We start from the raw sequence: 16330 nt of genomic DNA, 5'->3' as shown, positions 1-16330 counted from the left end.
ACATATGAAGTACCAAAGTCTAGGTCAAGAGGATGTAAAACTGCTGAATAACCCAATTTCTATTAATGAAATTGAAAATGTAACTAGCTCCTTAACTACAAAGAAGAGCCCAGGCCCAAACATATTCACTGCAGAATTCTACAAGAAATACAAAGAAGACTTAATGCCAACACTCCTCAAACTCGTCAATGAAACTGAAAGAGAAGCAATCCTTCCTAACTTATTCTTGGAAGCAAATATTACTCTAGTACCAAAACCTGAAAAAGACCCAACTAAAAAAGAGAACAAAAGACCAATCTCCCTAATGAACACAAATGCAAAAATCTTCAATAAAATATTGGCAAATAGGATGCAGCAAATCATCAAGAAGATTACCCATCATGACCAAGTGGGATTCATCCCAGGCATGCAGGGATGGTTCAAAATATGTAAATCAATAAATGTAATCCACCATATCAATAAAGCCAAAATAAATACATGATCATTTCTATAGATGAAGAAAAGCTTTTGATAAGGTCCAACATTCATTCATGATAAGAACTTTACAGAAAATTGGAATTGACAGTCTTTACCTCAATATGATAAAGGCCGTCTATGACAAACCAACAGCCAATAATATACTAAATGGTCAAAAATTGAAGGCCTTTACTTTAAAATCAGGTACAAGACAAGGATGTCCTCTATCACCACTCCTATTTAATGTAGTACTGGAAATACTCGCCAGAGCTATTAGACAAGAGAGAAAAATAAAAGGGGTAAAAATAGAAAAAGAAGTTAAAATTATAATTGTTTCAAGATGACATGATATTCTACATAGAAGACCCTCAAAACTCTATTGAAAGATTCTTATATATAATAAATAAATTCAGTGATGTAGCTGGATACAAAATCCATACTCAAAAATCAATAGCATTCTTAAATATTAACAACAAAATCACAGAGAGAGAAATAAGAGAAGCCACACACTTCACACTAGCAACCCAAAAAAATGAAATATTTAGGAATTACTCTTAAAAAAGAAGTGAAAGACCTATACAGGGAAAATTATAATACACTGAAAAAAGGAACTGAAGATGATCTCAGAAAATGGAAAGACATCCCTTGCTCATGGATAGGAAGAATAAATATTGTGAAAATGGCCACTCTCCCAAAATTCTGACACAGATGCAATGCAATCCAAATAAAAATACTATCAACATACCTCAAAGATCTAAAGAAATCACTCCTAAAATTCATCTGGAGTGAGACTTAGATAGCAAAGACAGTTCTAAGCAACAAAGGCAAGGCAGGAGACATCACAATCCCTGACTTGAAGTTATATTACAAAGCAACCGTAGTAAAATCAACATGGTACTGGAATCAAAACAGAGCCAAAGATCAATGGAATAGATTAGAAGATACAACCACAACTACAAAACACTCAACCACCTTATCTTTGATAAAGGAGCTAAACATGTTCACTGGAAGAAAGACAGTTTCTTTAAAAAATGCTGTTGGAAAAACTGGCTCTCCATATGTGGAAAACTAAAAGTAGACCCATGCCTATCACCATGTACTAAATTAAAATTGAAATGGATCAAAGATCTGAATATTAAAACAGAAACACAAAATCTATTGGAAGATAAATTGGGTAGAAACCTTGAAGACATAGGGGTAGGTAGAGAATTCATGAACAGGACTCAAACTGCACAGGACATATTTCCCAGAATCAATAACTGGGACAACCTCTTATTAAAAAGTTTCTGCATGTCAAAAGAAATCTCCAGCATAGTGAAAAGAAAACCCACAAACTGGGAAAAAATCTTAGTGAACTCTCCCTCAGACAAAAGGACTTGTGTCTAAAACATATAAAGAATTTTTAAAAATCAGACCCCCAAAATTCAAAGATACAATCCAAAAATGGGTATCTGAGATGAATACATACTTCTCAGCTGAAGAAATACAAATGGAAAATAAATACATGAAAAAATGTTCATCATCATTAGTCATTAGAGAAATGCAAATTAAAACCACACTGAGATTCCATCTCACTTCTGAAAGAATGGTCAAGATCAAGAAAACCACCAACAACAAATGCTGGGAGAGGCTGTCGGGGAACGGACTCTCCTGCACTGCTAGTGGGAGTGTAGACTGGTGCAACCATTGTGGAGGTCAGTCTGGAGATTTCTATAAAAGCTGGGATTGAAGTCCCATTTGTTCCAGCTATTCTACTACTAGGCATATTCCCAGAACTGAAAGCATCATACCACAGTGATATATGTGCACCTGTGTTTATAGCAGCACAGTTTGTAATAGTCAGATCTTGGAAACAACCTAAGTGTCCATCAACTGAGGAATGGATAAAAAAGTTGTGGTATTTTTATACAATGGCGTACTACTCAGCTATAAAGGATCACATTGCAATATTTATACATAAATGGGCACAGCTTGAGACCATACTCATAAGTGAAATAAATCAAACTCACATGTATGAATACTGAATAGTTTCCCTAGTGTAAGAAATGATTCAAATATATAAAAGTATGTGGTAATCATGATTCCCCATTATGTGGCTTTGAAGCTTTATAAAGTTTTTAGTCATTAATTGGAATCGCTTTATTCTGGGCTGTTTGATATTATTGCCTATGATGATATGAACATATATTTTGAAGAAAACAAGACATCATAATAGCTAGTGCTTATTTAATATCACCTTGTTTTGAAGTCCCACCAAACTGTTGTTCTTCTGTCTCCATTGGTTTTATCATGTTGTGTCTTACTGGATATTATTATATGTGATAGTATAAACAAAATTTTTATAGACAAAGAGGTAATATACAAACAATTGTTCATTTTCCATTAGCTGATTCTAAGTACTCTGTAATAATTTCATCCTCTTGAATGACCTGAAATGTTTGAAGCTAGAGTATACGAAGTTATACTCAAATATTTTAAGGCCAGAGACACTATGGTAACTACTATTAAGTCAGGTTATCTTGTGGTGGAGCACAAGCTTGCTGAAATTGTTATGTTTTGACCTGTATTGTTATGTTGTTATGTCCTCTTTTATCTCTATCTCCCCCTTTTTAAAAAAAATTTTTTTCTATTATTTTTTAATTAAGAGAAAAAATCACAAAAATTAGCAGGATATATTACTGTAACTTTTTGATTGCTATTAACTTGATTTGAAGTCCTGTATTACTCCCACCATCTTGTTTTCACTGATTTTACTCTGTTCTGTTCTGTGTGATAGTATCAAGTTTGAGGGCATAGGTAACTGCTTTGAAGGCAATAAGATTCACTATGACACACATTCTGGTTTGACTATTATCTTCTTTTGAAGTCCTGTAATGTCTCCAATGTTTAGGTTTTATTGGTTTGGTTCTGTTCTGTTTTGTTCAATTTTATTATACCTGATGATACAGGCAATTCTTTAAGGTAGCGAGAGGCATTATGGTGACCATTGTTGATTACCTTGTATTCTGTTTCTACATCATGTTCTATGTCCATCCTTTGTTTTGACTGACTGCTTTGTCATATTTGGTTTTATTCTTTCCAAAAAAAAAGTAATAAGAACTATGTGAGTAATAAAACCCAAAATGTGTAAATGTTGTTGTAAAAAATAGAGGGAAAAAAGTGCTCTAAAGGATACAACTGCAAGTGTGTTTAGGTGTGTTAAGATAGATGACCATATTGCTGGGTTTCTGTTGGATAACTGAACACAACTGTTTGCAATCTCATTGTGTGAATGTCCACTTTGTGTGCTTTAATCCTGTAACTTGAGAGACTATTTCTAGGATGACAATGTGTAATCTATTAACTAGTGATTTCTCGCTGTTTTTTCTTTTGAAGATCTTTATTACTTGTACCCTTATACTGTTTTGTGTTGTTTTTTTTTTCTTTAAATAAAAAAATGTACAAAAGATATTGTGAAAGTGGAGGAAATGTCTTAAAATGAAAGGTGGATCCATTGTCAATTACCTATTATCTTGTTCTGAAGTCCTGTGTCATTTTCATTGTTCTGTTTTGCTTGTTTTTCATTGTTCTGCTGTTTAGTTTTATTATGTTGATGTTGTTATATTTTATTACATCTGATAATACATGCAGCTATTTCAAAGATAACAAGATATATTGTGGTAGCCATTGTTGATTTCCTATCATCTGTTTTGAAGCCTTGTATCACTTTCATTGTTTTGTTTTGATTTTTACTGTTTTGTTTGCTTAATTTTATTATGTCTGACAGCATAGGTAGCTACTTTAGGTGGTTTTTTTTTACATTTTAAGAAGAATAAAACATAATAAAGCTTTTTGCTCTTCTACTTTAAAAGTGTACAATAAGGGATCACCTCTTTGGAAGAAGTTCCATATCTCTTTCTATGTACCCATCCATAATAAGTCAAATGGAAAACAAGAGAAACATAAGATAAAAAATAATGCCCTAGATTCCTTAACTTCCTAAAAACAAGGATCCAAACTAGAATTTGGAACCAAAGTCACCATTGTTTTCAGTATTTCTTTTCCTCATTTTATTCTTTGTAAATGAATATTCCCTTCAAACATATTCCAAAAGAAGAGCGTCCTCTGCGATGAGAGAATTAAGTATTTGGGATCTTAATTTTCTTCCTTCTTCCTTTCTTTATGTAGAATTAACTCTTAGCAAAACTAAATCTGTTTTATACTCACTTTTCTAAGAAAAAACCAGAAAATTGTGTCCTTGCAATTGGTAAGTAAACTAATGAACACAAACCAGAATACCTGCTGTTAACTTTACACAACTCCTTAAGTGGAAAATGGCTCATTCAAAAAATAGAACAAGTGAAAAACTGTGTTTCACAATGTGCTCCTTGAAAAGTTGCTCACCAATAATGGCCAGAAGTAATTAAACTATATTAAACAAGTATTCAAATATTTATTGATCTATACTAGCTCAAGCTCATGACTACAAGATTCCCTATTCCCAGAGCTGTGCAAATCTGTATCATTTACCACAGAGACTTGAAAGGAATTATATCTACTAACTAAGGAGTATGACTTTCACCTTCGGAAAATTCTACACTCAATCTTTTTTCAAGAGTAAACTGAAAGTTGCTTTGAATCATTTTTCTAACAACTTTTCCAGGTCTAATGAAATGCATTTGTCTCTTAAAGAGCTGCCACTTTTTTATATTCTGTCTAGCTTTAAATTCCTATTTGTATGCTCAATGATAATAGAGTTCTTCCCCCAAATAATAATGCCCTAGTAATTTAATCTAAATTCAATTTGCAGGGTATTTTTAAGTGATTAACATATAGCTTAAATTAAACTTAAAAAACTTAAATTTTAAGTTTCTTTGAAATTTCATCCATTCCTAGGTATTATAAGTAAAAACAACTAATTTATAGATGTAAAGGGTCCCCTGATGTTTTCATCAAGTACTTGGTCTTTTCAGGATCCTGTTATAAGGATACAACTAGCAATTAAGACAATTTTCTGACAGAGCTATAAATACTACTAACAAAGCCCAGTGCAACTTATTTCTACCTGGTAAATTAATTGCCCTGAAAGACAAAGCAGAAGTAATGTCAGCCTCCATTTATCTACCCCTCTGGAACTATCAGAAGAAATCACTTGCCAGAAAATAAGACTCCAGAGGCCAAAGCTGACAGCTTCACAAATGCTATGAAGGGCAGGGGTCTGAGTCAGAGATCTTTATGAATAGGGCAGAGGAAAGCAAGCAAGAAAGTGAATGTCGAAGGAGAAGACCACACCTGCTTAGCTCAAATATGTGTCTCCATAAGGAACTGCAAAGAGCAAGAAGCCATAGCAAGCAGCAGGCCACGGCCTCTCGGCAGATTCATATCCAGGCAGTGGTCACCAGCAAAGAAGTCACCAAAAGGGAGGTAGAAGCATATAATGAAAACTCCTCTGATACATATATTTATCAAAGGTTAGAGATGCTGAAAACACAGGAACGGGTCAGGTCCCTTAATGCCATTACTCCAGAGACAAAAGAAGTCTTTCAATTCCCCTTGCCAAAACCTAATATATGTCTTGGAGATTTCTCATTCAGATGAGTTTCAAGGTCACACTGGGTTTGAGTAGGTCAATGAAACTATCCCTACTGTACTTTAACCCAAGCCTTCATGTAGAAGTCTTTTCCTGTTACATATGTCAATATATCATATGTTAATAGAAGATGATATTAGCTAAAACATACAATAAATTCTTGAATCAGTTTTACTTGGTAATGGGAAACCCTGGAGCATTTTTCTCCCTTTCCAGGTAAGATTATTTGTTTGTAAACAAATTTTAAGTGTGAATAAGGAGTGATATGTCAGGGCTGGAGATTTAGCTGAGAGGTAAAAGCACTGCCTATCAAACACAACATCATGGGTTCGATCCCTGGTACAAAAAATAAATAAATAAATAAACTTGATATGTCAAGGCAATAGAAAGATAGGAAAAAAAGAAATTAAGATATGAAAGAGAGTTGAGAAGAAAGGGAAAACTTATTTTCTTTTTTAAAAATTTATATTCCTTGTGTAAGAACAAAATTTAATTTGTGAACTGATTTATATTCAAAAAATGCTGGCATTTCTTTTGGTGATAATTTGTACTTACATCGCCACGCGTCTTTTTAAATGAGAAACTGAGAGCAAAAATCTTAAGATTTCAGAACTCAAGTTGTAAGTCCTAATTGATATTATCCTGGATTGAATATCCAGATAATAAAAACATCCACACAGAGAAAATATGTTTGTTCAATATTATTCCAGACTATTTGTTTGCAAGGTATACAACAAACTCAAGATAAAAAGAAAACTGAGAAAATTATTGTAGGTACTTGCAGTCTAATTGGGGAAATAGGGCACACAGAGATAAACCCCTACTTAGAGTGATCCAGTTTTACTGAGCAGGAACCCACCCAGGGTTAGCACAGAAAATCCTGAATCTCAAAATGCAATCAAAACCTAGCCACCATGCCACTGAGAATAGCAGTGTCTGTGACATTAAAGAAGACTGAGACAGTGAGAGGACAAATGTATGGTGATATGGTGCAGAAGGGGAAGGAAGTAGCCATTTGCTAGACTACAGGCAATCAGTGGGAAGCCTGCTTCATGGCGTATCTTCTGAAGCCTTCTCAATGAGTCTGGAGGCTTTTCTGAAGGTGAAACTGTTTGGATAATACTTCCAGTTTGTAAGCAGAGTATCAGAGCAAATACTAGTGGAAGGAAGGTGATTTTGGAAAGAACAGATAGTAAGGTCATCTCCTTTGGGGGCTCACATGGCCCTCCCTGCCTTTAGAGAGCTTGGCGCCCCTGGAGCTGTTGTGGCTCCCCAGCAGTGCTGGGAGAAAAGGCTCTTCATGATGCTAGAAGCCATAGGTGTACCTCAGACCTGATGCACCTTTGGAAGTGCTGAACTGGCCTGATTAATTATAGGACTATGGTATATATTTGACGGAAAATAGTAATTAATGTTTATTGGGTGCTACCATGAATTACAGGAATGAGTTTATTTAGTTTCTACACAACCTCAAGAAGTAGTCACTGCAGTTGTACCCACTTAAAACTGTAGATACAGAGGGAAAAACGGTAAACTGACATTTCCAAGTATAAATGAAAGGAATAATTTATTTTAGCCCAGTAAGACTTTAGAAAGCATGATCTCAAGATCTATATATAATGTCCAATCATATGGATGGATGGATGGATGGATGGATGGATGGATGGATGGATGGGCTACACCAATTCAGACGAAAGAATATCAGTCACCCTGGAGCAGTCTTGCACTGCTTCATTCTACTGAAAGATTTTAAATAGCATGTGCATTCTTTTGTATAAAATTTTTAAAAATAGATATTTTGAGCTAAATCTAGAGAATTTTTAACATATAAAGTTCAGTGTATATTCTCATAGTTTTTAATTGGGCATACTTTGATTACTAAATATAACTCCAATTCATCTGTTCTTAGAAAATAAATAAGATGCAACCCAACTCTCTTTAATGCAGATTATAAATCAAACTGACACAAAACAACAGAACAGATATTTCATTAATTGATTAGATTAGTCTGATTACACTTCTTCCTGACTTGAAAATCTCCCTGTGTGGCCTTTCTTTTCTCTTTTGAATTAGACACAGTAATTGGCCCTCATCCATAGCAGATGGGTTCTAAAATCTTGAGGGCTGCTACCAAATCCTATATATATAATGTTCTTTCTTATACAGGCATACATGTTAAAGTTTAATTTATAAATCAGGCAAAGTAAAAGATTAGCAGGAATAAATAAAAGACAATAATTATATCAACAAGATACAATAATTGTATAACCAATACATTATAACAAGATACAATAATTATATTTTAATAAAAGTTATGTGAGTATGCTCTTTTCTTCTTGAAATAATAAAGACAAATAAAGTTGGGCCTGAATTGGCAGTAGCTTATACAATGAAACTATGAATAAGGAGAGACTCCTGTACATATAGTCTACTAATTTCAACCTTGAAAAAACAGAATTTTTCTTTGGAATTAAATAAGATCTCAGAATCAAAAATTAGGAGGATCTGAGAGGGAAAATAAATAACAAAGAGCAAGGATGCCACAGTGAAAGCAAAAAAGAGATTATCTTCTTCCCTTATTTGAGAGTGACGTAGATGAACCATGCCTCATGATTGTGCATGAATATTAAGCCTATCTTTCCACTGCTTTCTTTGGCAGTTGTGAGCAGCAAAGAAATGCAAATCGGAAACCAGACTTCTGTGCCTCACTTCATTTTGGTGGGCCTGCACCACCTGCCACAGCTAAGGACACCGCTCTTCCTAGCTTTCCTTCTCATCTACATCCTCACCGTCTCTGGCAATGGGCTCATCATCCTCACCATCTTGTGGACATCCGGCTCCACAGTCCCACGTACTGGTTCCTATGTCATCTCTCCTTTTTGGACATGACCATTTCCTCTGCCACTGTCCCCAAGATGCTGGCTGGCTTTCTCTCAGATAGTAGAGTTATCTCCTTTGGGGGCTGTGTAATCCAGCTGTTTTCTTTCCATTTTCTTGGCTCCACTGAATGCTTCCTTTACACATTCATGGCTTATGACCGGTTCCTGGACATCTGCAAGCCTTTGCACAATGCTACCATCATGACCCATCGTGTCTGTAATTACCTGGCTTTGGGATCCTGGCTGGGAGGAACTATTCACTCACTTTTTCAAACAAGTTTCATATTCCGGTTACCCTTCTGTGGCCCAAACCAAGTTGACTACTTCTTCTGTGACATTCCGGCTATCCTCCGTCTAACCCATGCAGACACCACCATCAACGAGCTGGTCACTTTTGTGGACATTGGCTTCCTGGCTCTCACCTGCTTTATGCTCATCCTCACCTCCTATGGCTACATTGTGGCTGCCAGCTTGCGAATCCAGTCCGTGGACGGGTGCCACAACGCCTTCTCCACCTGAGCTGCCCACCTCACAGTTGTCATTGTGTACTATGTGCCCTGCACCTTCATTTACCTGTGGCCTGGTTCACAGAAGCCTTGGATGGGGAGGTGGCGGTTTTCTATATGATCATCACTCCCTTGCTTAACCTCATCATCTACACACTCTGTAACAAAGAGATTGCAGAGATTGGGAGCCCTCAAAAAAGTATGGCTTCTCTGACTTCCCCCAGCCCAGATACACTGTAGGCAGAGAAATGCAAGGCAGTGGATGGGACGCTAAATAATTTGGATATTTTTAAGACAGCAAAAAGAAGAATGATTTATGTAGAGTGTAAAGGGCTCCTGGGTATAGAATTGGGAACTTGGGAAGTGTCACATTGTTAGCTGTTCTCGATATGATTTTCTGTATTTTTGCCTTCAGTTTCATTGGTAATCAATCAAAACCATTTAGCAGAGGCATCACCTTGAACAAAAAATACAACATAAATAAATCATCCACATAAAAGCTGTTTCTCTGTAACATCAATTGAGATGCACATTATATTTTCTAATTGTTGATCCTGATATAAATAGCCTTCATATGATCTGATTTACCTTGATGAAAATCATATGAAGTAGGTATCCTACTATTCTCATGTAGCTATGGGGAGATTGCAAGTCAAAGAAGTAAAGTTTTCCAAATCCCTTTCTCTCTCCCTCTTACTTTGACAAAGAAGATAGGAGGTAACCTTAGACATGAACTTGATGGAATAAGTTTGCCTCTGTGGGAGCTATCACATGTGCACTGTGCCATGGCTTTAGTTATTCTAAACTTCTGAGCTTTCCCTGGGCTCCATTTTAGAAGAATTAAGGAATATATGTCATGAATAAACTTCTTAGCCTTGCAGACACAGATTGAATATCTCTAACCCTCCATGTGTGTTAATAAAGTAGAACATATGAGACAGTAAGCAAGCATATGTGCTGCCAAAACCCTCTGCTTGTTACAAAGCATTTGGGTCTGGATGTGGGGTGGGACAGAAGAGGCGTGTACTTCGATGCAAGAAAACAATCAAACAGTAACCTGAAATCATTACTAGTGGTTTTTTTTATAAGAATGCTACCACCATCAAAATGAGGGTACTTTATTCTCAAGACACCCTGAATGCTAGAGATGCTCTATAGATGCTCAGAAAATATGTCAGCCAGTACAGGCCAAAAGGATCACTATATTCCCCAGACCCTGTTCCAATTGTTAAAAAATAAAAACTGAGATAATGGAAGAGTTATCTTCTGTTACATAGTGATTGCTAGGTAACAGAAACTTTCTTAGAAAATGTGTTTCCTCAAGGAGTTTTGTTGCTTGTCTATTGTAAGAGTGCAAGTTTAACCATCAAAGTATCATGAACTGGCAATTCCATTCAACTCAGCACAAAGGAATGTAGTAAAATTATACATTGGTGGCATTGTTTATACCATATAAGCCTCTAACATTAAAAGAAAAAAATGAATTTATGATGCACAAAGATGAAATATATGCCCCAAAATGAGTATCAATTTGTACAACTCTATGTGCAATTATTGTTGCTCAGGAAAAGAGACAAAATCATTAGGCCTGGAATTTATAAAGTTTATTTACTGAAAATGTAAGATAATATATGTCTGCAAAGTCTTTATAATAAATACTAATTAGTCAGAGGAGAGAGTGACATAGCATTTTTCAAGTGATGGGAAGAGCATAAACCCGCTAGCTAGGCGAATGTTCGAGAGAAGTCTGGTGAACCATTTCAAGAAGGGAACCCCAAGACAGTTACAAACTGTCTGAAAAATATGAAATTTCAATCTTGTGTGCACCTAAATACTCTGTGGAAGAAAAGGAAGCAGAGCATAGCTAATAAGGCCCAGAAGCCCAGAACATAACTAGCTGGAAAGCTGGAAGTTACATTAAAACAAGCATGAGGACCTCTCCACTCAGAGTCAGAATCAGGTGACACCCAAAAGTATAAAACATATCTCTGCCTCTCTCTCTCTTTCTCTCTCTCTCTCTCTCCCCCTCTACCCCTCTCTCTCTCTCTCTAGTACTAGGACTCTCTCTAGCACTAGGACTAAAACCCAGGGGCTCCTACTGAGATATCCACAGTCCTCTTTTGATTTCAATATGCTTATTTGTTTAGATAGGCTCTTCCTAAGTTTCCTAAGCATGCTTGCCATTCTGCTTCATCCTCAGTTCTGGGATTACAGGCCCATGCCACCAACCTGGCATCATTACTTTTTTAGTAAGTTTATTGGTACACTTTGGTACTTAATGTTAATATACATCATACTGAATTTGTACCAGTACAAGATATACTTTGATTCCTCTTTCTTTCCCAATCCCCTCTCCACATTTCAACCCATCTTCCCTTCCCTATTTATAAACCCTCGTTTCCATTTTATTACTTTTTACAACAATCTTTTTCTTTTCTCTTTCTTCTTGTCCTTTCCCCCAACATAGTTCTTCTTACCTTTTGAACAGTTTCTTTCCATTTCACAATCTATTTTATATTTCCTTATTTACTCTTTCAGTTTCTCACATCGGGAAGACAATACAATATTTACACATGAGTCTGATTTATTTCACTTAAGAATATGGTCCACTTTGCATCTGTTTCCTAGGAATGTTCCAAATTTATCCTTCTTTATGATAGAGTAGTATTTAATTGTATTAAAAAGCACATCATTTTTATTTGTTCATCAATTGGTGGAGGTCTAAGTTGTTTCCAAGATTTGGCTATTACAAACTGTGTTGCTGCAAACATGGATGTACATATATCACTAAGGAATGATGCCTTTATTTTTTTAGGAAGATAACAAGAAGGAAAATAGCTGGGTAAAATGGGACATCTACTCTTAGTTTTTGAGGAATCTCCACACTGATTTCCACAGTGTTGGCACATGTCTACACTACTACCAAAAGTAGAGGATTCCTTTTCCCCCATTGCCTTGCCAGCATTTGCCATTAATTGAGTTCCTGACAATAGCCATTCTTTCTGGGGTAAGATGGAATCTCTGTGTTGTTTTAGTATGCATCTCTTGAAGGATCAATGATGTTGAACATTTTTCACATATTTATTTGCTATTTCTATTTATTCATCTGAATATACTACTTTTGATTGCATTTTCAAATTTGGGGAAGTCTGATTTTTTTCAATTTTTATATGTTCTAGATATTAGTCCTTTGTCTGAGGAACAGCTAGTAAAAATTTTCCCCTTCTGAGAGTTGTCTTTTCATTCCGTTGGTAATTTCTTTAGCTGTGCAAATACTTTTTAATAAGATGAGATCCTAGATGTTAATTCTTTGTAGTATTTCCTGTAAAGTTCAGGTTTTCTCATGAAATGTTTGTCTACATCTATGTCTTCAAGAGTTCTATCTATTTTATCTTCCAGCAGGTTTAATGTTTCTGTTTTAATATTTATATCTTTGATCCACTTTGACTTTAGTGTGTGGTGATACACATGGTCTAGATTTAGTCTTTGATATGTGGAAAGCCAGCTTTTCCATCACTATTTTGCAAAGAGGTTTCTTCCAGGGAAAGTAGAACCTTTGTTAAAAATAAGGCAGTTAAGTGTGCTTTGATTTGTTTCTGCATCTTCTAATTTGTTCCACTGATCACAAGATTTTTGTTTTTCAGTACAATACTATTTTTATCACTGCAACTCTGTAATATAATTTCAAGTCAGGGATTGATTCAATTTCATTATTTAGGAATCTGGCCATTTTCTCTGTGTTTTGTATCATATTATAGTAAAGATTGTTAAAGCAAGAATTGATGATCTTCTGAATTTCCTCAGTATTCACAGTGATTTCATCATTTTCATTCCTAGTTGCATGAATGTTTTTCCCTTTATTGATAAGGTTGGATATGAGTTTATCAATTTTATTTAATCTTTCAAAGAACAAAGCTTTTGTTTCCTTGATTCTTTTATTGTTTTCTTAGTCTCCATTGAACTATTTTTTGCTCTGATCTTTATAATTTCCTTCCTCACACAAGTTTCGGGCTTGATTTGTTCTTTTTTCTGGATGTTAGAGCTTCAGCATTAGGTTTTTTACTTGAGCTCATTCTGTTTTCCTGATATGAAAATACTCAACTATAAATTTCCACTTGGGTCTGCTTCCATTGTATCTCGTATTCAATATGTTGTATCAGCATTGTCATGTAGTTATAGATATTGTTTACTTTCTTCTCTAGTTCATCTGTGACCCACTAATTATATAGTAGGGTGTTTAATTTCCATGTTTATGTAGTTTTTGTAGTTTCTGTTCCCAATTTCATTACATTTGGTTTCAATAATATGCAGGGGATAATTTTAATTCCCTTGCAATTACATAAGTGTATTCTATGGACGAGTATATGGTCTACTTTGCAGGATATCCCATGTGCAGCTGCGAAGAATTTGCACTTGATGTTGTGGGATAGAAACTCTGTAGATAGCTACTAAGTCCATTTGTTCAGATTTGGTTCAATTCTGGTATTTCTTTGTTGAATTTTTTTGTCTGGTTGCTTTATATGCTTGTGATAGTGGGATATTCAGGTACCCCAAATAAAATTATGTTAACCTTTATGTAATTTTTAATGTCCATTAATATTTGTTTTATATAGTTATATGTACCTGTATTTGGACATACCTATTTATGATTGTTACCTCTTCAACTTTTAGTTTTCCATTAAGAAATGTGCAGTGACTTCCTGTCTCCTGTGATCAGTCTTGACATTAAGCTTACTTTGTCTGCAAATAATATCACTATCTCTTATTTTTTTTCTGAGTGCCTGTGGCATGGAATATGGTTTTTGAGACTGTGATTTTCCATCTGTGAATTTATTTTTGAATTAAGTGTGTTTGCTGTATGCAACGTGTTGTTGGGTTTTGTTTCTTGATCTATTCTGTGTGTCTATTTCTTGAATTGCTTAAAGGAGACTATTTACATCAATGGTTATAACTGATATGTATTGATTTAACCTTGTCAATTTTCCTGTTGTTGGTTCCTTGTCTTTTCCCTTTTTAACTGCTTGTCTGGTCTTGTCTGATGGATTCTTTCTTTATATATTTCTGGAATATCCTTCAGGAAGTTTGGATGTCTGGTTTGGTGGTCATAAATTTCTTCAGATGTTCTTCATCATGGAAGTATCTTAATCTCCATTTATTTTGAAAAACGTTTAGCAGGCTATGTCAATGTGATTTGGAACTTGTTTTCTTTCAGGACTTGAAATACTTCTTTCCAAATTCCGTGATTTGAGAGTTTGTAGTGTGGAGTTTACTGTGATTCTGCAGGGCTATCCATTATAAGTGATTTTCTTTTTCTAACACCTTTTAATATTTTGTTCTGCTGCTGAATTTCGGAAATCTTAATTATTTTATGCTTTGGTGTAAGTTTATTTTGATCATTAATAATTAGAGTTCTATATGCCTCAATTATTTGTATGTCTAACTCTTTTTCTGTGCTGGGGGAATTTTCTGCCATTACTTCTGGAAATGTGTTTTTTATTTCACTTGTTCTGATTCCTGGCTTTTCATTGAATCTGATCTATCTTATGTTTTTCTTCTGAGTAACATCTTACAAATTTGGATTGATTTCTTCATGGTTCCTTGCAATTTTTAAGAGTTCTTTCTTTTTGTGATGCTAACCATGACCTTGTCTTCTATGTCAGGTATTGTGTCTTCACTTCTGTTTTGTCAATTTTGTAAACTTTCAGTGAAACTCATAATTTCTTGAATAGCTCCTTGAATCTGTTTCATGGATTCCATTTCTTTTCTATGTTGGGTATTCATGCTTCCTATAATTTTTCTATGCCTCTCTACTTTGTTTCTACGGTTACTTTAAGTTTGTTGAGGAAGTGATTCATTGCAAGGGTCCTTTTCTTTTTTACCTGGGAGACTATTTCTTCTCTGATTTCCTGTATTGGCTAGTGAATTTGTTTTTTAACTTCTGCTGCTACCTTTTCAGATAATTCAGGTGGATGGCTTCTCATTTCTTCTATTGTCTCTTTGTCTCCTGGATTTGTGTGGGGTAGACTGAAGTTCTGAGATTGCATTTTGCCTCTGCTTGCTGTCATTCTTATTTTTTTTTATTTTAAAGAGGATAAACCCAAGAAAAATAATAGAAGAAAAATAAACCAGTTTAAGTGACACAGGACTTCAAAACCTTAAAAAAATCAACAATATTTATCATAATGTCTGTTGTTGTCTTCAAAATAGCTGCGCAAACCTTGGGAAATGGTGAAAATTGAACAAAACAAAATAGAATATAAACAATAAAAACAAAACAATGAATACAAAAAGACCTCAAAACAAGCCAATAGTAAATCCAAAATGGCTACCATAATATGTCTTGCTATCTTTGAAAATAGCTGCTCATGCTATCAGAGTTAACATAATCAAACAAAACAAAAGAGAATAAAACCCGACCCAATAAAAAATGAGAATTATATGGTTTCCAGGTCGGGATCATCTAGTGAGGCCTGGTTCTCTCCCTCCCAATTCCATGAATAGCCCTGACTCACAGAGAGAGGCTTGGGTCTGGCTGTTTCCACTCTGGCAACAGCCTGTGCATGGCACTAGTTTTTAGGCAGGGATCACCTCCTGGTGAGGCCTCCTTCTCTCCTCTACAGTCTGCAAATGGTGCTGATTCATGGAGAGAGACTTGGGTCTGACTGTTCCCACTCTGGCAGTGGCCCACGCATGGCACTGATTTCTAGGCAGGGATCACCTCCTGGTGAGACCTGGTCCTCTCCCTCCACAGCTGGCCATGGAGAGAGTTCCTGGTGTGGCTGTTACCACTCCAGCAGTGGCCTGTGCATGGCACTGGTTTCTAGACAGAGATCCCATATTTTTTATTTTATTTTGTTTTCTGTGATGATGCTTGTTTCTTATAGCTTTATCACTTGTCTAAGGGATGTCTATTCTTCAGA

The 16330-nt window shown here is 35.4% G+C and overlaps 1 protein-coding gene across 1 annotated transcript; it reads left to right on the top strand.

Annotated features, from left to right (window-relative positions):
• The first annotated feature begins 8692 nt into the window (after nucleotides 1–8692).
• Nucleotides 8693–9624, top strand: LOC100718689 (olfactory receptor 10G6). Its single transcript, XM_013155426.2, is given in 4 exon segments — nucleotides 8693–8843; nucleotides 8846–9499; nucleotides 9502–9580; nucleotides 9582–9624. Coding segments are annotated over 4 exon segments (918 nt in total). The 5' UTR covers nucleotides 8693–8701.
• Nucleotides 9625–16330: the final 6706 nt, after the last annotated feature.

The sequence above is a fragment of the Cavia porcellus genome, unplaced genomic scaffold, assembly GCF_034190915.1.
Source record: "Cavia porcellus strain 051 isolate PalLab524CR breed Dunkin Hartley unplaced genomic scaffold, mCavPor4.1 scaffold_9, whole genome shotgun sequence".
Lineage (NCBI taxonomy): Eukaryota > Metazoa > Chordata > Mammalia > Rodentia > Caviidae > Cavia > Cavia porcellus.
The sequence above is the reverse complement of the archived record's forward strand: the minus strand, read 5'-3'. Positions and strand labels throughout refer to the sequence as shown.